The 23,056-nt window shown below is 43.8% G+C and overlaps 1 protein-coding gene across 2 annotated transcripts in view; it reads left to right on the top strand.

Annotated features, from left to right (window-relative positions):
* The window catches only part of LOC137371529 (protocadherin-9), a 727,312-nt gene extending 705,512 nt beyond the window's left edge, over positions 1-21,800 (top strand). For both annotated transcript variants that reach the window (XM_068034277.1, XM_068034276.1), the window contains exon 3: positions 20,235-21,800. In XM_068034277.1, the coding sequence (XP_067890378.1) occupies positions 20,235-20,611 (377 nt within the window). In that variant the 3' untranslated portion in view covers positions 20,612-21,800. The remainder of the gene's footprint in view (positions 1-20,234) is intronic.
* Positions 21,801-23,056: the final 1,256 nt, after the last annotated feature.

Genomic DNA, 23,056 nt, shown 5'->3' with positions numbered 1-23,056 from the left:
AGTAGGCCATTCAGCCCCTCAAGCCTGCCCCACCATTCAATAAGATCATGGCTGATCTGTCTCAGGCCTCAGCTCCTCTTTCGGGCCTGCTCTGCCTAACCCTCGACTTCCCGAGATTTCAAAAATCTATCTACCTCCTCCTTAAATACATTTAGTGACCTAACCTCCACAACTCTCTGAGGCAGAGAATTCCAGAGATTCACCACCCTCTGAGAGAAGAAATTCCTTCGCATCTCAGTTTTAAATGTGTGACCCCTTATTCTGTAATTATGTCCCCTAGTTCGAGATTCCCCCACTAGTGGAAACATCTTCTCAACATTTACCCTGTCGAGCCCCCTTAAAATGTTATATGTTTCTATAAGATCACCTCTCATTCTTCTAAACTCCAATGAATAAAGGCCTAACCTGTTTAGCCGTTCTTGATAAGACAGCCCCTTCATCCCAGGAATCAGCCTAGTGAACCTTTTCTGAACTGCTTCCAATGCCAGTATATCCTTCTTTAAATACGGAGACCAAAACTGTACACAGTACTCCAGGTGTGGCCTCACCAACACCCTGTATAGTTGTAACAGGATTTCCCTATTTTTAAACTCTAACCCCCTAGCAATAAAGGCCAAAATTCCATTTGCCTTCCTAATTATTTGCTGCACCTGCATGCTAACCTTTTGTGTTTCATGCACAAGAACACCCAGATCCCTCTATACTGCAGTATTTTGTAATCTTTCTCCATCTAAATAATAATCTGCCTTTTTATTTTTCATACCAAAGTGGATGACCTCACACTTTCCCACATTGAACTCCATCTGCCAAGTTTTTGCCCACTCACCTAACCAGCTACATCCCTTTGCAGATTCTTTGTGTCCTCATCACTACATGCCTTCCCACCTATTTTTGTATCGTCAGCAAATTTGGATACCCTACACCCTGTCTCTTCCTCTAAGTCATTAATGTAGATAGTAAATAGTTGAGGCCCTAGGACCGATCCTTGTGCCACCCACTAGTTACAGCTTTCCAACCTGAAAAAGACCCATTGATCCCGACTCTCTGCCTTCTGTGTGTTAGCCAATCCTCAATCCATGCCAATACATTTCCCCCAACAACTTGAGCTCCTATTTTGTGCAATAACCTTTTATGTGGCACCTTATCAAATGCCTTCTGAAAATCCAAATACACAACATCTTCTGGTTCACCTTTATACACTCTGCTTGTTATATCCTCAAAGAACTCTAACAAATTTGTCAAACATGATTTCCCTTTCATAAAACCATGTTGACTCTGTTTGATTGCATTATGTTTTTCTAAATGTCCTTGCTATTTCTTCCGTAATAATCAACTCAAGCATTTTCCCAATGACTGGGGTGATAGAAGTCCAAACAGTCCTGGGAGGGAAAGAAAAGCAGGACACACAGGACTCTCCTCCAGCCAAAAAGGAAGGTGCTATAAATAGGAGTGAGACCCGGAGACCTGTGTGCTTCCATTGTAATAAAGCAGGGCATTTAAGAGCTGACTGCTGAAAACTAAAGGGAAAACCTGTAGAGTTAATCAGGGCACACCTGCTCAGTGAAGACAGGAACCTGATGGAAAGCTGAGCAGAACAAGCCATGGCTTTAACTGTAGTAAGAGTGAGACCCAGGAAGTCTACCGCTGCAAGTGCAGGAAAATTTAGTAGGATTCCTGAAGGCTATCAGGGTTTTGTGTCTGAAAGGAGAGTAACCCCATACCCCTCTAGTGGGGCAACCAAGCCCATAGTAATCCTCAGGGACACAGGGGCCACTAGATCCCTTTTACTGGGAAAAGGCCTGACCTTTCCTCCAGGGAGTGCAGTGAACACCAGAATGCTGGTGAATGGTATTGGAGGGAAGCGCATGCCTGTACCTTTACTTGGAGTGCGACCTAGTTTCGGGACTGGTGACCGTAGGGATTGTCCCTAGTTTGCCTGTGGACGGGGTTGACCTGCTCCTAGGTATTGATCTGGTGAGGGCGAAGGTGGTAGCTTCCCCAGTAGTGAACAAGAGACCGTAGGAGGTCAGAGAGACAGGGCAGTGGCAGGAGACAGTCCCCTGCAGTTTCCCTGTATGTATAGTGAATCAGGCCATGATCAAACCAGCTCCCCCAGAGGAGACTGAATTAGCTCTGCAGGAAGATGGCCATGAGGTCTGTCTATCTGATACTTTCTTTGGAAAGTTAGATGAGCCAGGGAATTAATTAAATGGATCTTCCCTAGCTGAGGCTCAGCGAGCTGACCCAGTATTGAGAGAGTTAGCACAGGCTGCCCAGTCTGAAAGTGAAGCAGAGGGAGTTCCTGATTGCTACTATTTAAAGAATGAGTTACTGATGAGGAAATGGAGTTCTCCTCACAGCCCTGAGAGCAAGGAGTGGACAGTGGTTCACCAGTTAGTGGTGCCGCAGAGGTACCGGGGAGAAATAGCAAGACTGGCCCATGAGATTACAGTGACTGTACACGTCGGTATACGAGAAACCAAAGCCCTCATAAGGCAGCAGTTTGACTGGCCAAAACTCCACAAAGATGGGGTGGAGTACTGTAGGAGTTGCCACATGTGCCAGATTGAGGGGAAACCCCAACTTACAGTGAAATCTTCACCCCCAAGTCCTGTATCAGTGTTTGGAGGACCCTGCAGCAGAGAGCTGATGAACTGTAAGGGATCCCTGCCGAGAACAAAAGGGGACAGGCAGACGCAAGGCTGGCAAAAGTTTAGACAGAGAAGGGGAAAAAGTAACCAAGAGGGCAGGTTAAAGGAAGTCAGGGAGAAATCCCAAATGGAAACCCCTACTGTCCAGTCAGCCAACCCCAAAATATTTGAAAAGTTAGACCCCACATGACTAACTGGCTGGTCCAGGTTTTTTGAACTAGCCACAGGACAGTTTGAATTCAGAAGGCAGTGTGCAACTGAAGCTGGAACAAGGAAGCCTCTCTCTTTCTCTTTCTCTCTCTCTCTCGCTTTAACCCAAGCCACCAGACCCACGGAAGACACGTAAACCTCAAGAGAGAAAAGACTCCTACATCGGAGCAGGTTGCAGCGTGAACCGGGCCCCAACGAATTGCAGGACTTACCAGCAACCAAAGACTACATTTGAACTTAAAGGACTGTAACTACCAGATGTAGCCTCAAACTTCTCCCCTTAATTCTTTTCTACTTTCTCTGTCTCTATTTGCATGTGTGTTTATTGCGTATACATGCCTAGCATGGTCACGTCGTATATTCATATTCGTTAACCGGATTAGATTTTAAGATTAATAAACTTCTACCTTTCTTGTTTAAATCTAAGGAAACCTCTCTGATTTCTTTGCCTTACAATTGGAGCAGTGAACAAGGATTCACTGAGGGGGAGCTAAAAACACAGTGTTTTAAAATTAAACCCTGTTACAGTTAAACCAGGCAAAGACTGAGAGGGAACCCTTAGACCCCTTCTCACCTGGTCATAACATCACCATTGTTGCCCAAAAGCATATTGCAATGGCTTCATTGTCAAATGGTCCAGTTGGAAATGTTGGGTACATAATCTGATAGTAATTTTGAATGAGAAAGTTTAGACAATACGTCTTAGATTTCAATTTCTAACTAGAACTCCATCTGTGCACGATGTACATTAGTTGTAATATTTTGCATGAAGCAAGAAACTAAATGTATCGTTTTCATTATTGGTGAATACTGTTTGAAAATATATTCTGATCTATTCCTTTAAAACCAGAAGTGTTGTCATTACATAACTTGCCTTTGTTTCTAATTTACACATAAATTGAGACACAGACAAACTGGTCTAGCTTTTAACTGCCTCAACCTGGCGAAAATAGGGTGGAGGAAGGGGGTGGAGCAGTTCAAATAACAGGAATCAGTTACCACCCACCCCCACTGATCCCTCTTCCTTCCTGCCATGACCTCATATTAACCTGCTCTTTAGAACAGGCAAGCAGGACACCTATAGGAATGAAGCAGAGATCCTATTTAAATTATGCTGATTATGTCTGATGATTCAAGCAGGGAGAGAGTCAGTTTCAGCTCCCCCTTCGTACAAAACCTGTTGGGGAGTGGGACTCTGGGACAGAAGAGTCTGAGGAGGTAAGTTTTGAATTTAGTTTTCTAGTTTCCTTGTTGGCCAGGAGAGGCAGGGGTCCTCTGGACCTCACTAGGAAGCCTTGAGCCTCTCTTGCTCCAGACTATCCCCCTCTCCCTATCCCCTGGGTTGTACTGAGTCTCTGCCATTTCTGGGAGTTCCCAACTTGCTTCATAAGGGGCAAAATCTCCCTTGTCCCTTCCAAGGCAGGTGCCATCAGCGAAGTGCAACCACGAGCACTGACTGTCTACACCAGTGGTTCATGGGTCAGTCTGGACACAGTCTATCTGTAAAGACTGATAAACAAAATGAGTTCAGATGTGCAAGCCTCCACAAGGGTGGATTTGAACTCTACCAGTGGGGTCCCAGTCAAGGAAGCTCCATGACTTCATGTGCACTGGCTAAATTGAGACAGTTGTTCCAACTTATTGTTGAGTGATGCGTCAGAATAAAACCCAGTGTGGCCTTTCGTTCTGTACAATGGTTGATGATTACTTGCCAAAAGTCTTGACCTTAAAAAAGGTATGTTACAGCACAGTTACATTGCATATTTTTCTTTATCATGAAGTAGCTCCCATTTGCAGTGATGATCAGTATAACTGAAGTAACATCAACACATGGGAAATCCAGTGGAGGCAACTGCAGACTGAAGAGAGTACATGTTTAAAATAGAAGGAGCCTGTCAATTGTATATTAATTGGGTGTTAATTGTATTCAGCTGGTAGGTATTAATTAGGACTCCACGGTGCTCATATATATGTAGGAGCAGACTGGACGATGGTCTTTTGGTTGGAAGTGTATGATATACGATGAACGTCTCTAAGTTAAAGCTTGTAAATGTATAAGGGCTAGGCTCCAATATTTTATCCCTCACCGCCTGGCTTTCTTAGTTTAAATAGAACCGAGGTTTAAGTTTCTAATGTTGGAAAAGAGCCAACGAACCAAACAGTTCTTTTCAACATCAGGTGTTTTACGTTAGCAAACAGAGTTGTATGTGTTTAAGCTCTGCTTTCCAGGATGAAAAGATAATGCAAGTGATTGGTTTATGCTATCCAGCAGCTTTAATAATATTACTGGTGCTAAATGAGCAACAATACTACTCTGGAATTGAGAGAATAGGAGCCACTGATTTTAAAAAAGAAACTACTGAGGTTAAAGAGACAAGCAGGATGTTTTGTCTCTCAGCAAGTAGCAGTTAGCTATTGGTCTGATGATTACTAAGCTGACTAAGGGTCAGTTGTTGTACATGGATGGTGCCAGTGACTGCCCTCCAACTGCTAATGTGAGAAAAAAATGTCTTTCATCATATGTCATAGAGAAACCCAGTTCATGGTTTACATGAGTGCCTGGGATAAAATATACTTGGAGCATACGACTAAATAAGAGTTGTTAACCCCCCAACTAAAAGTGGCAGGTTTTCCTCAGTTTATCTGTCACCGTGTAGTGATATCCCATCTGCTACCACACTATCACACTGTACTGCTGCCAGCAAAATAGTTAACACTTTATTAACACTAAAAAAAAGTTCAACAAGCTATCCTGTATTGGCCATGGCTCAGTTGGTAGCAGTCGTGCTTCTGAGGCAGCAGGTTGTGGCTTTACGTCATCTCCAGGGGCTTGAGCTCAAAATCTAGACTGATGCTCCACTGCCAGTATTGGAGGACAGCTGCACTTATGAAGTTGCCATCTTTCAGATGAGACGTTAAACCGAGGCTTCAGGTGGGCCCTCTCAGGTAGGCAGAAGAGGTCCTGTGCACTATTTTGAAGGAGAGCAAGGAAGTTCTTTTCCCCAGTGTCCTGGTCAATATTTATTCCTCAAACATCACCTAAATGCAGATTATTTTGCCATTATCACATTGCTGTTTGTAGGAGCTTGCTGTGCACAAATTGACTGCCGCATTTCCTACATTACAATAATGATTACACTTCAAAAGCACATCATTGGCTGTAAAATGCTGTGGGACATCCTGAGGTCATGAAAGGGGCTATATAAATGCAAGTCTTTCTTTCATAGGAAACCTGACCCCACCTGCTGTGATACCTTTGCTGGTGCAGTCAAGAAGTGAGTGGAACTGCAACAAGTGTTCTTGTACCTTGACAGCCGAATGCTGAAGACTCTTTGCATTTTAACTGGCTCAGTGTTATCTGAAAAGTGCAGTTAGTGTCTGATTTATCACATTCTTCCACTTGTTGCACAAGCTATAGCTTGGTCTTGTGATCTCAGAAACAGGCTTTACCCCCATTGAGTATTAAAGATATAGGGCATTGAAATTAATTCTTGGGCCTGTTGTTTTGGTCATGATGGCTTTTTACATGCAGCATTTCACTCTGATGATACAATGCGCGGCACAGTGGCGCAGTGGTTAGCACCGCAGCCTCACAGCTCCAGGGACCCGGGTTCGATTCTGGGTACTGCCTGTGCGGAGTTTGCAAGTTCTCCCTGTGTCTGCGTGGGTTTTTGCCGGGTGCTCCGGTTTCCTCCCATATCCAAAGACTTGCAGGTGATAGGTAAATTGGCCGTTGTAAATTGCCCCTAGTGTAGGGAGGTGATAGGGAATATGGGATTACTGTAGGGTTAGTATAAATGGGTGGTTGTTGGTCGGCACAGACTCAGTGGGCCAAAGGACCTGTTTCAGTGCTATATCTCTAAATAAATAAATAATGATGGGTCTATGTTATATTGATAGTGTGACAACCCTAATTCAGATTGCGCAACTAATTAGTGCATATATGAAATGCCCTTAACATGTGACTTATTGCCTTTCCTGCACTAGAGGAACTAGAACGTGCTACCAATATCTGAGACAAATAACATGATGCATAAATAAGTACATGAAGGAGAAAGAAATAGAAGGTTATGCTGATAGGGTTAGATGAAGTATGGTGGGTGAAGGCTTGTATGGAACATAAACACCAGCATAGACCTGTTGAGATAGATTGGTAGTTTCTGAGCTGTTAGTATTTTGTGATAAGGTAAGAGTCCCATGCTAGTGTTACGAGCCATGGCCAAAGGCGGGCAGAAGTGCTAGAACCTCGATGGACAACAGCTACTTACAGGTGGAGGATCCTTCAGCAAGATGCCTTGTGCTGCCTTTAAACGCAAATGAAGAAGGCAACAGGAAACCACGTCATGTACTTTTTCCCTTGTCATGTTGCTCATTTCTCACTGCTCATTGATCGGTTTTCCATTTTGGATACAGGTGAGGGTGATGGCTCCTCAAGGGAGTGCAGTCAGAGAAAAAAGAGTGGAAGAGCACTTCTGATAGGGGAATCATTGGTTAGGGGAACAGACCTCACCTAATTACTAACTATTCCCTACTCTGTAATGCAAGTGGATAAAGCACCAGGACCAGATGAGATGCATCCAAGGATACTGAGGGAAGTGAGGGTGGAAATTGCAGAGGCACTGGACATAATTTTTCACTTTTCCTTCAACTCTGGGGTGGTGCCAGAGGACTGGAGAACTGCAAACGTTATACCCTTGTTCAAAAAAGGGTGTAAAGATAAGCCCAGCAACTACAGACCAGTCAGTTTAAATTCGGTGGTCCGGAAACTTCTAGAAAAAATAATTCGGGACAAAATTACTTGTCACATGAACAAATGCAGGTTAATTAAGGAAAGCCAGCATGGATTTCTTAAAGGAAAATCATGTTTAACTAACTTGCTGGAGTTTTTTGAGGAGGTAGTAGAGAGGGTTGACGAGGGCAATGCTGTTGATGTGGTGTACAACATTCATGTAGAGATGAATTAATAAATAAAATCCAATTAATTAGTACAAATTTGGAATTCAAAGCTAGGCCAGGATTTTGTGTGGCCCCCTGAGGCGGGGGGAGAGGGGCACGAAGTATTGTGATGGGTGTCGAGGTGGGGGAGGGCCCGTTACCTCCCTCTCGCCAAGTGATCTCCAAGCGGGTGGGATAGACCAACGACGGCTTTCCCGCCCGGAGGCAAATTGAGGCCCTTAAATGGTCTATTAACAGGCAGTTAAGGACCTCTTCCTGCTGCCACTGGGGAGCCTCCGTCACATGGGGAGGTTGCCTTGTAGCATGAGTCGACCTCCTTGTGGACTTGGAGGGGGTGTTCCTCATCTGTGAGCATTTTATGGAGGAACCCACTGGGAACAACTTTACGCCCCCCCCCCGGTGACACCCGTCCCCCAGGCTGCACGATCAGGCCCCCCCCCCCCACCCTTCCTCACTGGGGCCTTCCAGATTGGCCCCAGCAACCTTGCCTCACCTACCTTTGCAGCCCTCTGATTGGGTGGCAGCTCTTGGAGGCAGGATCCCCATCTTTAAAGGGGCAGGGACTCGACTCCTGAAACTTTGATTTAAAAAGACCGGAGGATCAATCCAGGGTGGGGGGAGCACGCAAATGTGGGGATTCCCCTCATCTTTCCAGCCCGGTTCTGGGAGCCCCTCCTCCAGCACAACATCCAGCCTCTAGTCTCAGTAATGGTGTCATGAAACTATTGACTGCTGTAAAGACCCATCTGGTTCACTAATGTCCATTAGGGAAAGAAATCTGCCATCCTTACCTGGTCTTGGCTACATGTAACTACAGACTCACAGCAATGACTCTTAACTGCCCTCTGGAATGGCCTAGAAAGCCATTCAGTTATCAAGGGCAATTAGGGATGGGCAACAAATGCTGGTCTTGCCAGTGACCCGCACATCCCATGAAGGAATTAAAAAAATGTGATCTCACTCAAATGTCAAGAATTGATAAGGCTCTCAGTGCATATCATTGTAATGTAGTATGAATTGTAACCTAAGCAGTTATTTAATTCAAGGCATGCCAATTTTTATACAACTCAACAATTGAAAAGATTATGGAAGAATATATAAGTTACAGCTGGCAAACAGACAAGAAGTTTAAAAAAAAAACTTGAGTTCGTACAAAGATATGGTATGACCTTACATTTATATATTACCTTTCATATCCTGAAGACACTCCAAAGTACTTCACACCCAATGTAACACTTTTGAAGTGTCGTCAGTGTTTTGTAAGCAAGTGCCACAGCCAATTTGTGCACAGCAAGGTCCCATAAACAGCAAAGAGAAGAGTGACCAGTTAATCTGTTCTCGTGGAGTTAGCCAGGACACTTGGAGAATTCTGGGCTCTTTGTCAAAAATGTGCCATGGAATCTCTCACATCCACCTGAACAGGCAGACAGGGACTTGTTTAATATCTCATCAGAAAGCCAACACTTCTGACAAGGCATCACTCTTCCAGTAATGCATTTAAGCATTAGCTTAGTCCTGACTGAGGCTTAAACCCACAACATTCTGACTCAGAGGCAATTGGGTTAATTGAAATACCTGATGTGATAAAAATGTAATATTTTATTGACATTTGCAGATGTAGTCAGCAGATACTGTGTCAGCTTTCAAGATCTGGATGCTTTCTACCAAATTCTCTAGTAACACGTGCTTTCAGAAATACTACAGCAGTCCTGTGTACTAAAATGTTGTCCCAAGATTGCTTTTCAAATCATCACTAGTGAATACACTGCTCCCTCGTATGCATCAGGAAATCCATTTCCAGCTTCCACATAAACATAGAGTGTTCAAAGAAAATTGCAACACAATCATTCAGTCAGATCTGAAATTCTTCCTTATACAAAATTCAGATTCCCTCTCACAAGATCTAAACAACATTTATCACATTGGACACCGTTCATGAAATGTTGTCAGTGGATTCCATAGGGCACAGGTGGAGATCTGATTTAACATAACTGTGCCTCTTTTTCCTATTGGCTTCACCTGCTTTAGGCTAAGTAGGCTCTGTTCTACAGGAGATGCGTGACGCCAAAATCATCACACCGTACAAAAACAAGGGCGACGGAGGAGACTGCAACAACTACGGGGCATCTCACTCCTTGGCATCACGGGGAAGGCCTTTGCTAGGGTCAGACTTAAAAGACTCCATTTACTTGCAGACCGAGTGTACCCGGAAGTGCAGTGCGATTTCCGTGTCAGCGGATCTACTGTGGATATGATCTTTTCCATATGCCAGCTACAAGAGAAATGTAGGGAACAGAGTATACACCTTTATAAAAGCAAAATACTGCGGATGCTGAAAATCTGAAATAAAAACAAGAAATGCTGGAACCACTCAGCAGGTCTGGCAGCATCTGTGGAAAGAGAAGCAGAGTTAACATTTCGGGTCAGTGACCCTTCTTCGGAACTAGTAAATATTAGAAATGTCAAAGGTTATAAGCAAGTGAGCCAGGGGTGGGGCAACAGATAACAAAGGAGAAGGTCTAGATTGGACAAGGCCACATAGCTTACCAAGAGGTCATGGAGCAAAGGCAAACAATATGTTAATGGTGTGTTGAAAGACAAAGCATTAGTACAGATAGGGTGTTAATGAACTGAAGATTGAGCAGCAGCAAGTACAAACATGAAAAAAAACAGTGGGTAAGCAAACTGAACAAACTACAATGAAGTGAAATAAAGAAAAGAAAATGTAAAAAAGAAAAAATAACTAAAAATAAAAGTAAAATGGGGGGCCCGTCATGCTCTGAAATTATTGAACTCAATGTTCAGTCCGGCAGGCTGTAGTGTGCCTAATCGGAAATGAGATGCTGTTCCTCGAGCTTGCGTTGATGTTCACTGGAACATTGCAGCAATCCCAGGACAGAGATGTCAGCATGAGAGCAGGGGGGAGTGTTGAAATGGCAAGCAACTGGAAGCTCAGGGTCCTGCTTGCGGACTGAGCGGAGGTGTTCTGCAAAGCGGTCACCCAGTCTGCGTTTGGTCTCCCCAATGTAGAGGAGACCACGTTTTGAGCTGCGAATACAGTATACTACATTGAAAGAAGTACAAGTAAATCGCTGCTTCATCTGAAAGGAGTGTTTGGGGCCTGGGATAGTGAGGAGAGAGGAGGTAGATGGGCAGGTATTGCACCTCCTGCGATTGCAGGGGTAGGTGCCCTGGGACGGGGACGAGGTGGTGGGGGTAATGGAGGAGTGGACCAGAGTGTCGCGGAGGGAACAATCCCTTCGGAATGCTGACAGGGGAAGGGAGTGGAAGATGCGTTTGGTAGTGGCATCACGCTGGAGGTGGCGGAAATGGCGGAGGATGATCCTTTGGATATGGAGGCTGGTGGCGTGGAAAGTGAGGACAAGGGGAACCCTGTCACGGTTCTGGGAGGGAGTGGAAGTGGTGAGGGTAGAGGCGCGGGAAATGGGCCGGACACGGTTGAGGGCCCTGTCAACAACAGTGGGGGGGAATCCTCGGTTGAGGGAAAAGGAGGTCATATCAGAAGCACCGTCATGGAAGGTGGCATCATCAGAGCAGATGCGTCGGAGACGGAGAAACTGGGAGAATGGAATGGAGTCCTTACAGGAGGTAGGGTGTGAAGAAGTGTAGTCCAGGTAGCTGTGGGAGTCGGTGGGCTTCTAATGGATATTAGTAGACAACCTATCCCCAGAGATGGAGACAGAGAAGTCGAGGAAGGAAAGTGTCAGAGATGGACCATGTAAAAGTGAGAGAGGGATGGAAATTGGAAGCAAAGTTGATAAAGTTTTCCAGTTCAGGGCGGGAGCAGGAAACAGCACCGATACAGTCATCAATGTACCGGAAAAAGAGATGGAACAGGGGGCCTGAGTAGGACGGAGTAGTACCCCTTTACCTTACTTTTGTAGATCTCACCGAGGCATTCGAGCAGGGCTGTACAAGATTTTGGCAAAAATTGGCTGTCCACTGAAGCTCCTCAGTCTCTTCTGCTCCTTCCATGACAATATACACTGCACTGTACAGTTTGATGGCTCCACTTCCGACAGTTTCAGAGTGAAGAATGGAGTGAAACAGGATTGTGTCCTAGCCCCCACTCTGTTTGGCATCTTTTTCTCCATGCTCCTGACCTTCAACTTCCCTGCAGATATGGAAGGAGCCTACTTGCACACTAGGTCAAACAGCAAGCTCTACAATCTATCAAGGCCGAAATCGAAGACAAAAACAAATCACGTCCTGATCAGAGAAATCCTCTACACTGATGATGCTGCACTAGTCGCTCACACAGAAACTCAGCTACCAAGACTCATGGACTGTCTCTCCTGTGCCTGTAACTTGTTCTCCTTGATTATAAGCATCAAGAAAACATGGTCATGGGACAAGGTGTTGCATCTCCGCCCCTGATTACACTAAACAACACCCCACAGGAAGTGGTTAGCAAATTCTGCTATCATGGGTCCACATTGACAGACAATCTGTCCCTTGATGCAGAGCTCAATACATGCATAGGGAATGCATAGCTACCACCTTTGGCTGACTTGCGAAACGCACATGGGATAACACCAAGCTGACCCTTAGGACCAAACTGATCGTTTATAAGGCTTGTGTTCTCAGCACGTTGCTGTATGGCTATGAAACATGTGTAACTTAAAGCTACCAGGAAAAGAAGATCAATACTGTGCATTATAGATATATCCTGGCAAGACAAAATCACAAATGTGGCAGTCCTGTCAAAGGCAGAGCTCCCAAGCTCCCACAGGATGGAAGACAGTTGCATACTCTAGAACCTTCTGTATGGTGAGGTAGCCGGGGCTGGATGACCAGTGGGGCAACCAAAGCTCCGGTTCAAAGATGCTTGCAAGTGTACATGAAGGCCCTAAATGTCGACTATCGCACTTGGGAAATGGTGGCACATCCTGTGGACTGGTGTGCACTACCATGACGACCAGCTGCGACAGCAGCTTGGCAATGGGACAACGTCAAAAACAACAACTCACAGCATCACTTGGCAACTTCACGTGCAGCACTTGTGGCAGAACCTGCCTCTCAAGGATTGGCCTTCACAGCCATCAACAAAGCTGTACCAAGAGAAGACACCCCACCTAAATGGATTGTTTGCTGCATGTCCGTCACCTTTCGTAGATGGAAGGATGCCAACTCAATCCAAAGTTGTAGCAGAGGGCCTTCACTAGCACTTTAAATGTTAGAACCGATTATCCTCCACAGCAGTCTTCTATTTTACTTTACATAGAAGCAGGTGAATATATTCAGCAATCCAGTTAGTCTAACAGTAAAAGGAGAATGCAAAACAAATAACAGAAGAAAAGTAGAGTTAAAAGAGTGAAAAATAATATGTCACTTGGTTACTCCATGTGACCCAAGTGATAGAGATAGCTAGTTTTTTTTTAACCATGGCAGAAGTCTACATCTCAGGTTCAAGCCACATGCCTAGGATTTGTCAAATGTTGATAGCTCAAGGGTGAGAGAATTCTAATCAAGTCTAAGTTGTACTCTCCACAACTTCATGGAAAGTTCAAGTATATCACATAGTGAAAGATAGAAATAGTGCAGGTAGCATGTTCATACAAAAAAGATGTCAGCTCAGAATGTAGCTCTGTCCTGTAGCTCCTTGGAGTGGCTGTGCAAAGTGCCACTGGGATGTAGATTTTAACCCATGATTTCCCATAGTGAGTTCCTGTTCTTAGCTGCGCTGTCAGGGGATAGCTAAAGATTAATTTTCTGGTTTGCTACAGGGAGAGTAGCATCTCAATGCAATTGACAGCAGCTGCTGAAGAGTTTCAGAGTTAGTGGAGACAAAGGAATGACTTGTGCTCTTGCTGTAATAAGTAGGGGTATATGGTGTATGTGATGTGGGACAACATATTACAGGAGAGAAAATTATCTAAGTCTATCAAAAATACAGGGTTTGGTTCTTTCTCCTTAAGGGAAGTTCATAATTTGGACTCCAGGAGTGTCAAATGCTTATACTCCCATCTCCTTCAAATATTGCAAAATGTAGTTGTGAAATTCCTTCTTTATTATGCAATTTTTTTCAAAGAAGTGTAATCAGCAAGAATAGTTCTGTTCCCTCCACCTCTTGTCTCTCCACCCCCTCCCCCATAAATTGAAGTTTTGTGTAAGTGAATGATTCCTGATCCATGATGTGCTCAGGTGGCTTCAAGGAAACTTCCCTGGAGCATAGCTGGCTTCTTCATCCAGCAAACCTTGATCCCCTTGATTTCTTCCTCTTGAGTTAAACCTGAAGGAGCATGTATATATGCTGATGATCCTGCTGCCCTGGAGCAGCTTTCGTCCTGCATCAAGCGTGAAATCAGGAGGCTCCCTTCAGAGATGGATTTCAAGAGTTGTGGACAATTTCGCTGCCGGTGCAGCAGCTGGAGTCACGCAGCACAGTTCAAGGTTTAAACAGTGCTTTCTAAACAGCAGTTGAAGCAGTGCCATCTAAACTGTTGAACATACCCAGTGACATCAGTGTCAATTGAGTCTATAAGGCGTGAAATTATTGCTGTCAATATCAGCGAATGCATGGGTTGATGCCTTCCTATGATATTCCTCTGTTTTCTATTTTAACTTTGGGTGGGGTTGGTAAACATGTTTACTTGAAATGGGTCTATTTGAAAAGAAAAAGGTTGCAGGACTATGGGGAAAGAGCAGTGGAGTGATACTAATAGGATAGCTCTTTCAAAGGGTGATGGGCTGAATGGTTTCCTCTATGATTGTTAAATGCCCCCACTCAAATAGCAAAAGAATGGTGCTTAGATCCAGTAAGCATTTATCTACTAAAATCATTGGCAATAACGTAATAAAAAGCCAAATCCTCCCTACTTTTCCTTCCCCCAAAGGATAGCATTCCTTTTGAGCTCATGACACAAATAAAGAAATGCACAAATGATTTGTTTGATGATAAACTGAATTGATCAGCCTTCACGACAATTAAGCACAACATATTCATCAGGGCTGCCAAATAACTTGTATTATTGTTCCGCAAGCTTCATCAGTCGTCCAGGGACATAGATCGCAATTCACACACCTGCCAAACACACACAAGGATTTTACATATTGGCATAATCCCAGCACATTTTGGTCAAGGCAGGAGTTTCTTGCTCGGACACAAATGTATATGTTTACATGATGATGTATTCTTAACGTTTGCATGCCCAACCCCATAGTTAAGTAGATGGATCATACATCTCCTGTCACTTCTGGCAGAACATCCCAGAGTGGTGGGACAGTGGAATGTCTTCCATAGACTTCGCCATCATGCTCTGCTGGACTTAAGTTGGGGAGTTGGGTAACCTTGGCAGTGTGGTGTTTTTAATATTTTGATCCAAATAACACATAACCACACATAAAGTCATTGAAATGCACTAGGATGCGCTCTAAAAGACTTTTGATAAATCATGTTCTCCGATACATCATCACATTTTTTTCCTGTAATAGGATTACATAGGCATCTGCCATTTCATTAACAGAAAATAGGCTACTATTGATTCTTCAATTTCAAACAGGGTGGGGAGAAAGAGACAGAGATTGATAATTCCTGGAGGCCAATCTCCAATACATGAGTTTCGTACTAGGCGGGCATTGATCCCTTTTTGTAACTGAAACCCTGTCTGGCTTCTCAGGTGGATGTAAAACATTACATGGCACTATTTTGAAGATAAGCAGGTGAGTTTTCTCTGCTCTTTTGGCCAATATTTATCTCTCAATCAACATCACTCAAACAGATGATCTGGTCAATGCCTCATTGCTGTTTGTGGGAGCTTGCTGTGTGCAAATTGACTTGTGTTTCTTACATTACAGCAGTGGCTACATTTCAGAAGTATTTCATTGGCTGTAAAGTGCTGTGGGATGTTCTGAGCTGGTGAAATGCGCTATAGAAATGGAAGTTACCTCTTTTATTAGCAAACAACCAGGACATACTGCAGTAGTGTAACAAAATGTGCGCAATTCCCACACTACTCAATTTACTGCCCATGCCACAAATGCAGGGCATATTTTTGTGCTTAGACATAAATAATTGAAAATAATGCGTGGAAAATGGACAGGCTTTGTTATGGGAATGGGATCTACCCCAACCTGTCCAGGCACACAAGTGAAAAGAAGACAATCTGCCCCATAGTTTCCATTTATTAGGGATTGATAGGGTAGATGCGAAGATGTTTCCACCTGCATAGGGGTTCAAAACTAGGGTTCATAAATATAAGATAGTCACTAATAAATCCAGTTGGAAATTCAGGAGAAATTTATTTCCTCAGAGTGGTGAGAATGTGGAACTCGATACCACATGGACTATTTAAGGTGAATATCATAGGTGCATTTAAGGGGAAGCCAGATAAACACATGAGGGAGAAAGGGATAGAAGGATATGCTGACAGGGGTAGATGAAGCCGGTTAGGAGGAGGTTCGTGTGGAGCATAAATGCTGACATAGATCTGTTGGGCTAAATGGCCTGTATCTGTATGGAGAAATTCTATGAAAAACTTCTTCAAGAGAATAAAGGACTGAGGGCTGAAGTTTTCTGTGCACGAAGTCCTACTACCGAGGCCGAAAGCGGGAGCCAACCCCGCTTGGTGGGCAGCAGGACCCCTGGGTGGCATTTTACCATTTGATGGCCAATTAACAGGTTGCTGTCCAATTGATAATGGCGGAGCCACGGCTAGTGCAGGCCACAGCTGAGGCTGAATCACCAGGGAGAGGGTGCCTCAATGGTGAGCTCCTTCAAAGAGAAGTGTTTTTTTATGTGGGAGCCGGGACCAGGCAGGCAGGCCCAGGCGTTCAGGGTGGGATGGGGGGGTGCAGTGCACCGGCGCCCTGTTGCTGCAAGGGTGGCTGTTGCTGTGGGGGTGGTGGTGGGGAAGCTCCCTCCGTAGGCCATGGAGTGCCCATAAAGGAGGGCTCACCCACCCATGGAACCTACTGGGTATACCTGGAGGTCTCTCCATGTGACAGTGAGACCTCCCACGGGGAGGGAAGTGGCCATTAATTGGCTACTTTATTTTCATTTGTTCATGGGATGTGGGATTCACTGGCTAGGCTAGCATTTATTGTTCAACCCTAATTGTCCTTGATAAGATAATGGTGAGCTGCCTTCTTGATCCACTGCAGTCTATGCAGGGTAGGTTCACCCACAGTGCAGTTAGGAAGGGAATTCCAGGATTTTGATCCAGCAACAGTGAAGGAATGGTGATATAGTTCCAAGTTAGGGTGGTGTTTGGCTTGGAGGGGAACTTGCAGGTGGTGGTGTCCGTGGGAACACTGCTGAGCTTCCCACAGCTGACAATATGCCATGGTGACGGGAAGACATTGGGTTCTGCTTGCGACACCTTCTCCCGCCATAGTGCCAGCACTCCCGTCTCCTAGCCAGACCCCAATGGGCCAGTAAAATTCAGCTCTAAGTGCACCACGATTCAAATCTAAGATCATCTGTCTCCAAATCTGTAATCTGAGCTAACCAACCTTACAGTCTCATTTGTCTTATGCAAGTGACTTATAAACAATTGTCTTCCATAGAAGCAAACACATTTGTTCTCTCTTAATCATTCATGTACTTCTTTACAAGCCAGGGAGAATAGTATCGGGTCATTTCTAAGCTGTACCTTTCTGTCCTATATAAAAAGAAAAATGCATTTCTGTAGCACTTTTCATGCCCTCAGGACATTCCAAAGTACTTTCCAGCCATTGAAATACTTTTTGAATTGTGTTCCTTGTTATGATGCTTAAAAGGTGGCAGCCAATTTGTACACAGCAAGCTCCCACAAACAGCAAAGTGAAAATGACCAGATAATTTGTTTTTTTTTGTGATGTTGACGGAGGGATGAATATTGGCTAGGACACCAAGGAAAACTCCCATGCTCTTTGTCAAAATCAGGCCATGGGATCATTTTTGACTACCTGAGAGGGCAGATGTGCTTTGGTTTAACTCTTGATCTGAAAGTCGGCACCTCCAACACTGAAGTACTCCCTCAGTACTGTACTGGAGAGCCAGCCTAGATTTTGTGCTCAAGTCTCTGGAGTAGGACTTGAACCCACAATCTTTTGACTCTGTGTGATGGTGGGCATCTGTGGACCCCGGGCAGATTTATTGCAAGGGGATTGGATCAGCCATGATTGTATTGAATAGCGGAGCAGGCTCGATAGGCCATATGGTTTACTTCTGCTGCTATTTCTTGTGTTCTTGTATTTCATTATGTAGCTGGTAAGATCAAGGGAATAAGATTACTCTCTACCTGAACTTGTCTCTGCCATCTTTGCAATGCGAGAAAATTAGGGAAATCCCTGGATCTCCATCCCACACACAGATTTAGCGACATGTTTCTCTCCACCCCCTGGTCTCGCAGTAGTTGATTCTGAGCACTACCACTGCAGAGTGAACATAAATTTTCTAGATTGGTACCAATTCAAGTCTTGTATTCCCAGCAGGGCAAATATGCACTTACTTTCCAAAACTGCAAGTAGGAAATCTTTCTTGCTATGTTTGACTCCTATTGTATTAAAGGGCCATGTAAAAGATTCTCTTTATAAATGGTGTCCCTTGATGCATTTTCTTTTAAAGGAAAGCACAGTAGAATTTTCTTCAGGGTGATAGTGCTGCAAGTATTTCTGAGTTCACAAAAATAAATTTGGGGGGACTTTATCTGTTTACTTCAATAGTATTGGCTCAAACGTTATGGCATTAATTCATATACGGACATTTCCTTTCAAAGAAAATGCATTCTATTGTGGTTAAGCTAGTTCAGCATCTCGGTCATTATAATGAAATTCAGTGTGCATATGCTGCCTTGCTGAGCTGCTCTTGTTTTCTCAATGCCCCCTCAAGACTTGCACTCTGCAGCCCAGTTCCAACACAAAACAAAAAGCAAGGGAGCAAGCATTTTGCGACAACTATTTCTGCTACTTTTCCAACAGTAGTAGCCGGAACACCTGATTGAGACGATTCCACATTTGTCATTCACAAAAATGGGGCTGAATTTTGTTCAGCCCCCAACGACAGGCTCCGTGGCGGGGGTGGGGTGGGAGGTGCAGAAGATTGGAGCGGCAGCAACCCGCCACGGACCTGATGCCGGGAATGCCGGGCCCGATCTTCCCGGTGGCGGGGAAGTACCATGGTGGCACATCTGCCGCTCTGTGGAGGGACCCGGATTTCAATATTCAAATCAGGTATTTAAATACATTTAAATGGAAGCCAGAGCAACCCTACTGGCAGTTCCGGATCTTCCGAGCGATGAGCAGCATTCCTGCTCCTTCATTTTCCCGTCCAAGGAATGCTGGCGCAACCGAGGTGAGGAAGGATGGAGAACTGCCTTTGTAGTAAAGTGGGGGAGGGGTAGGGGTCAACTCTGCATGGTCAGTGTAGTGGACAGGGGTGAAGGGTCGAACTCTGCACTTATTGCAGTTGGGATTATAAAAGGGGTAATCTGGGCTTTTCTGCTGTAGTTGGGGTGGGGGCTGGTGTTGGGGGCGTGGGTCAAACTTTATTTTTTGTTGCAGTTTGGTGGGGCGGAGGGGGGTGAAGTGATCAACTTTGATCTGTCAACACAGGCCTGACAATCTTTTACAATTTACACCACTGCCTGCACAGAAGCAGGCGACACCGTTGATGGCGTCACTGAGGCTGCCCCGACCACGTGATTTGGGATTTGGGGGGCAGCCACCCTGCATGTTATAATGAGCCGCCGGGCTGAAGATCGTGGCGGCATGGCCGCGCATGGCCCGTGCATGCAGGCCACCATTTTGTTGCTTGCCGCTGCTCCCGATGGCATGAAAACTAAATTCAGTCGATGATGTCCAATATTTCTGTTAGTAATAGTGACTATGTGTAAGGTGCCTGACATCTCAAAAAGTAGTCCATCTAGCAATAACTTGTCAACTCTACGATTGCAGGAATTGCTATGTTTAAAGCCAGCACACAGTTGGTTTTCTTCTATTAAGCTGATTTTTTTTTTTAAATATACAAGCAATCATCAAATAACCATTAATTGCCATGCTGATAATGCCCTTTGCAGTATTCATTGAATATATTTAACTAAAAAATAAAATGCAACTATATGGCAATATTCCTCCTAATTTTTTCAATACATTTTTGTCATCAGTAAGGTGAAGACCTGAAAAATTGGACGACTTTTTGATTTTTTTGAATGCTTTATCTGCATCAAACAGGGAGTCTGGCACTTTCATCAATTGTATGTGAGGCCACTCTAAGTGATTAGATCTAGACTGTTCACATTCATTTTAATTAAAGTCTTTATAACCTGCAGAGGGAGGAGGAGCCTTTCATCCTGTCAGTCGGAGGTGGATTCAAACGCAGACTGAACTACCTTCTCAGATCTAATTAGGAATCTAACATTTGTGTTGTATGCAATGGCACTGATAGTTTTTTTTTCTCTGTATGCATTTTTTCAGGTGATGTTCCACTTGGTCCAAGAGGGCTAGCTGAAGCGACAGAGATGTGTACTCAAGAATGCTTGGTACTTGGTCACTCAGACAACTGTTGGATGCCTCCTGGTCTTGGTTCCTATCAGCAGCTCAAGTCCCCCCTCGCTACCTTTGGATCTCAGAAAGAATGGATTAAGAAAGATAAGCTGGTGAACGGACATGCACTGTCAAGGGCCTGGAAAGAAGATGGTAACAGAAACCATTTCAATGACAGGAAGCTTATTAGTGGCAATGAGGTTCATTATACCAGTGGAAGTCAAATGACGGACATTCCTTTGGCTAGTCTGAAGTCATACAAACATACACCAGCATCCTTGGAGACGCCTAAAGAACATCAGCTATGAAGAGTGCTTTTCCCTTGCCCAATGTTAACTCATGCAAGCCTAATTACAGGCTATAGTGGTAGAATATGCTAATCCTGTGTGTCAGACTTCTGTGTTACGGGTAGGCCTTTAGACCAGTGTTGCAGCAAGTACTTGAAGTTATCTGTGTTTTAGAACCACAAGGTTTGATAATTCTGTAGTCCACGTGCTGTCCGTTCACAAGCAAAAAAAAAAGCTAAATACTGTGATTGATTAACGGACTACCATGCGTTTGTCCCTCCACCTGAACTGCATGTCAAGAAAAAAAAACAAATGGTGGAATTCTGTCACGTTTGTCTCCTCAAAGCCACCACGAAAAGGAGAGATGACAACCGAAGCAGAAAGTGTGGGTGAAAAAAAATGCTTCTTTTACTTGATATCGATTGCTGCTGATCTATTTAAAAAAACAAAATCTAAACAGGAGTGATGTTGACCACGGCCACAAAATGGACAATACAGCTGTCTCTCTTGTGCAGTAAAATGATCCTTGTGGACGCTTCAACCGTCATTCAAAGTGTTTGTAAATAGGATAAATCATCAGTGAGATCTACTTTTATGTAACTATATCCTTCACCAACAGTAGCAAAAGACAGTGTTGCACCGTTGCTTTTCCTCACCCTACCCTTCCCCTCTCTTTGTTTGTATACCTTTTGAGTTTCTTTGTTGCTTCTTGTCGCTGACCTCCCAGTGAAAGTGGTATGAGTGTTTGTAATCTGTCCAGCACCACTGTTTTTCATATTCACAGAATATTTAACGTGTTGTGCCTTCATAATGTACTAAAACATCTTACTGGTTGTCGTGGGAGCTGGGCAAAACTCTACTTCTAGTTATCTGTACATTTGTTCTATGCCTGGCAGGTACCAGCACCGTGTTTATTTGTTTGAGGAGTACGAGGAAGTTTTCAACGCGGCTTTTAATGGCATGTTTAAGCAAATGGGAATCAATGCTTTTTTTTTTGGAAAAAATCAACAGTTTGGGCATGGGAAACCAATTTAACAATCTGGTAAATAGCATGTTTTTCAGAATTGGCTGATTATTTTTTTCAAACACATTCCAGTATAATTACACTGAGGGAGGAAATATAAAAACATACACAAAAAAATGAAAAACTAAATAAAATAGGCAACCAAAAAAAGAAAAACAAAGCTAGTGGTCATTTAAAAGCTGCAATTGCCCCTTTTTGGGTGGGGGTGGGGGGGGGTGGGTGTTATTTCCAAGCCTTTCAAAGCTACATTCAAAATAATGGATAGCTGATTGTGCGGAATGAGAGTTGGTGTTAGATTTGGACTGAAAAGTCCAGGAGCAGTGAGACACTGCTTACTAACACAATTAACACAATTCAGTAATCCATTTCTATCTGTTATTTATACCCATGTTATTTATTTTGATACATATAGTGTACTTTTTATGAGAAAGCTGGGACTGTTATTGAGTGTAACCAAGACAAATGGGTCTACGGCTTGAACTTAACCCAATGATCGCACATTGTTGCAAAGATTATTATGATTTAACTTATATTTTGGCTATGGAAGCTACAAAATATGAAAGAAAAGTTTGCAAATAAAGGAGTATTTAGTACGCTGTATATATTACACTTGAATAACATTCCCCTCAATGTACTAAACAGTTTCTTGCTAGTTTAATCCTATAATTGCTGATTTTCCAGAGAGTTTTTCTGTGTATGGCTGTTCAACAGACAACATCTTTATTATAACTGTATTCAGTAAAGGAGTCATTGAAAAATATTTTTAACTTAGGATACTTGTCAGGTAAAATAATTTTTTTCTTAGAACATGTGCTAATAAAATATCCACAGAATATATGTAACTTGTAACTTAAATGTTAGGGCTCAACTCTAAAGGTGTTTCCAATACTGAACTTTGAAATAAAGGTAGCATGTTAATATGAAGCTGACAATGGATTCATGTGAAATACAGTCTGTAAAAGGATTTGCGGCAGCTTTAACTGTTATATGTTGAGAACATTTTGAACCCAGCTATGTGTTTGGGTGCAAATGCATAAAAACTTGCATTTATATAGCACCTTTCATGACCTCAGGACATCCCCAAAGTGCTTTGCAGCCAATGAAGCACTTTTTGAAAGTGCAGTCACTGTCATGATGTAGGAAACGCGGCAGCCAATCTGCGCTCGGCAAGATCCCACAGACAGCAATGTCAGAATGACCAGATAATTTTTTTTTTAAAGTAATATTAGTTTGAGCGGTAAAGATTGACCAGGAAACTGAGGAGAACTCCCCTACTCTTCTTCGGAATAGTGACCATGGGATCTTTTACGTCCACCTAAGCGTGCAGACAGGGCCTCGGTTTTAACCTCTAATCCAAAAGATCGCACCTCCAACAGTGCTGGGTGTGTCAGCCTGGATTATGGGCTCAAGTCTCTGGAGTGGACAGTGTTGTGCCCAGTTTT

The sequence above is a fragment of the Heterodontus francisci genome, chromosome 6, assembly GCF_036365525.1.
Source record: "Heterodontus francisci isolate sHetFra1 chromosome 6, sHetFra1.hap1, whole genome shotgun sequence".
NCBI lineage: Eukaryota > Metazoa > Chordata > Chondrichthyes > Heterodontiformes > Heterodontidae > Heterodontus > Heterodontus francisci.
Note: the sequence above shows the minus strand (reverse complement) of the source record. Positions and strands in the feature narration are given on the sequence as shown.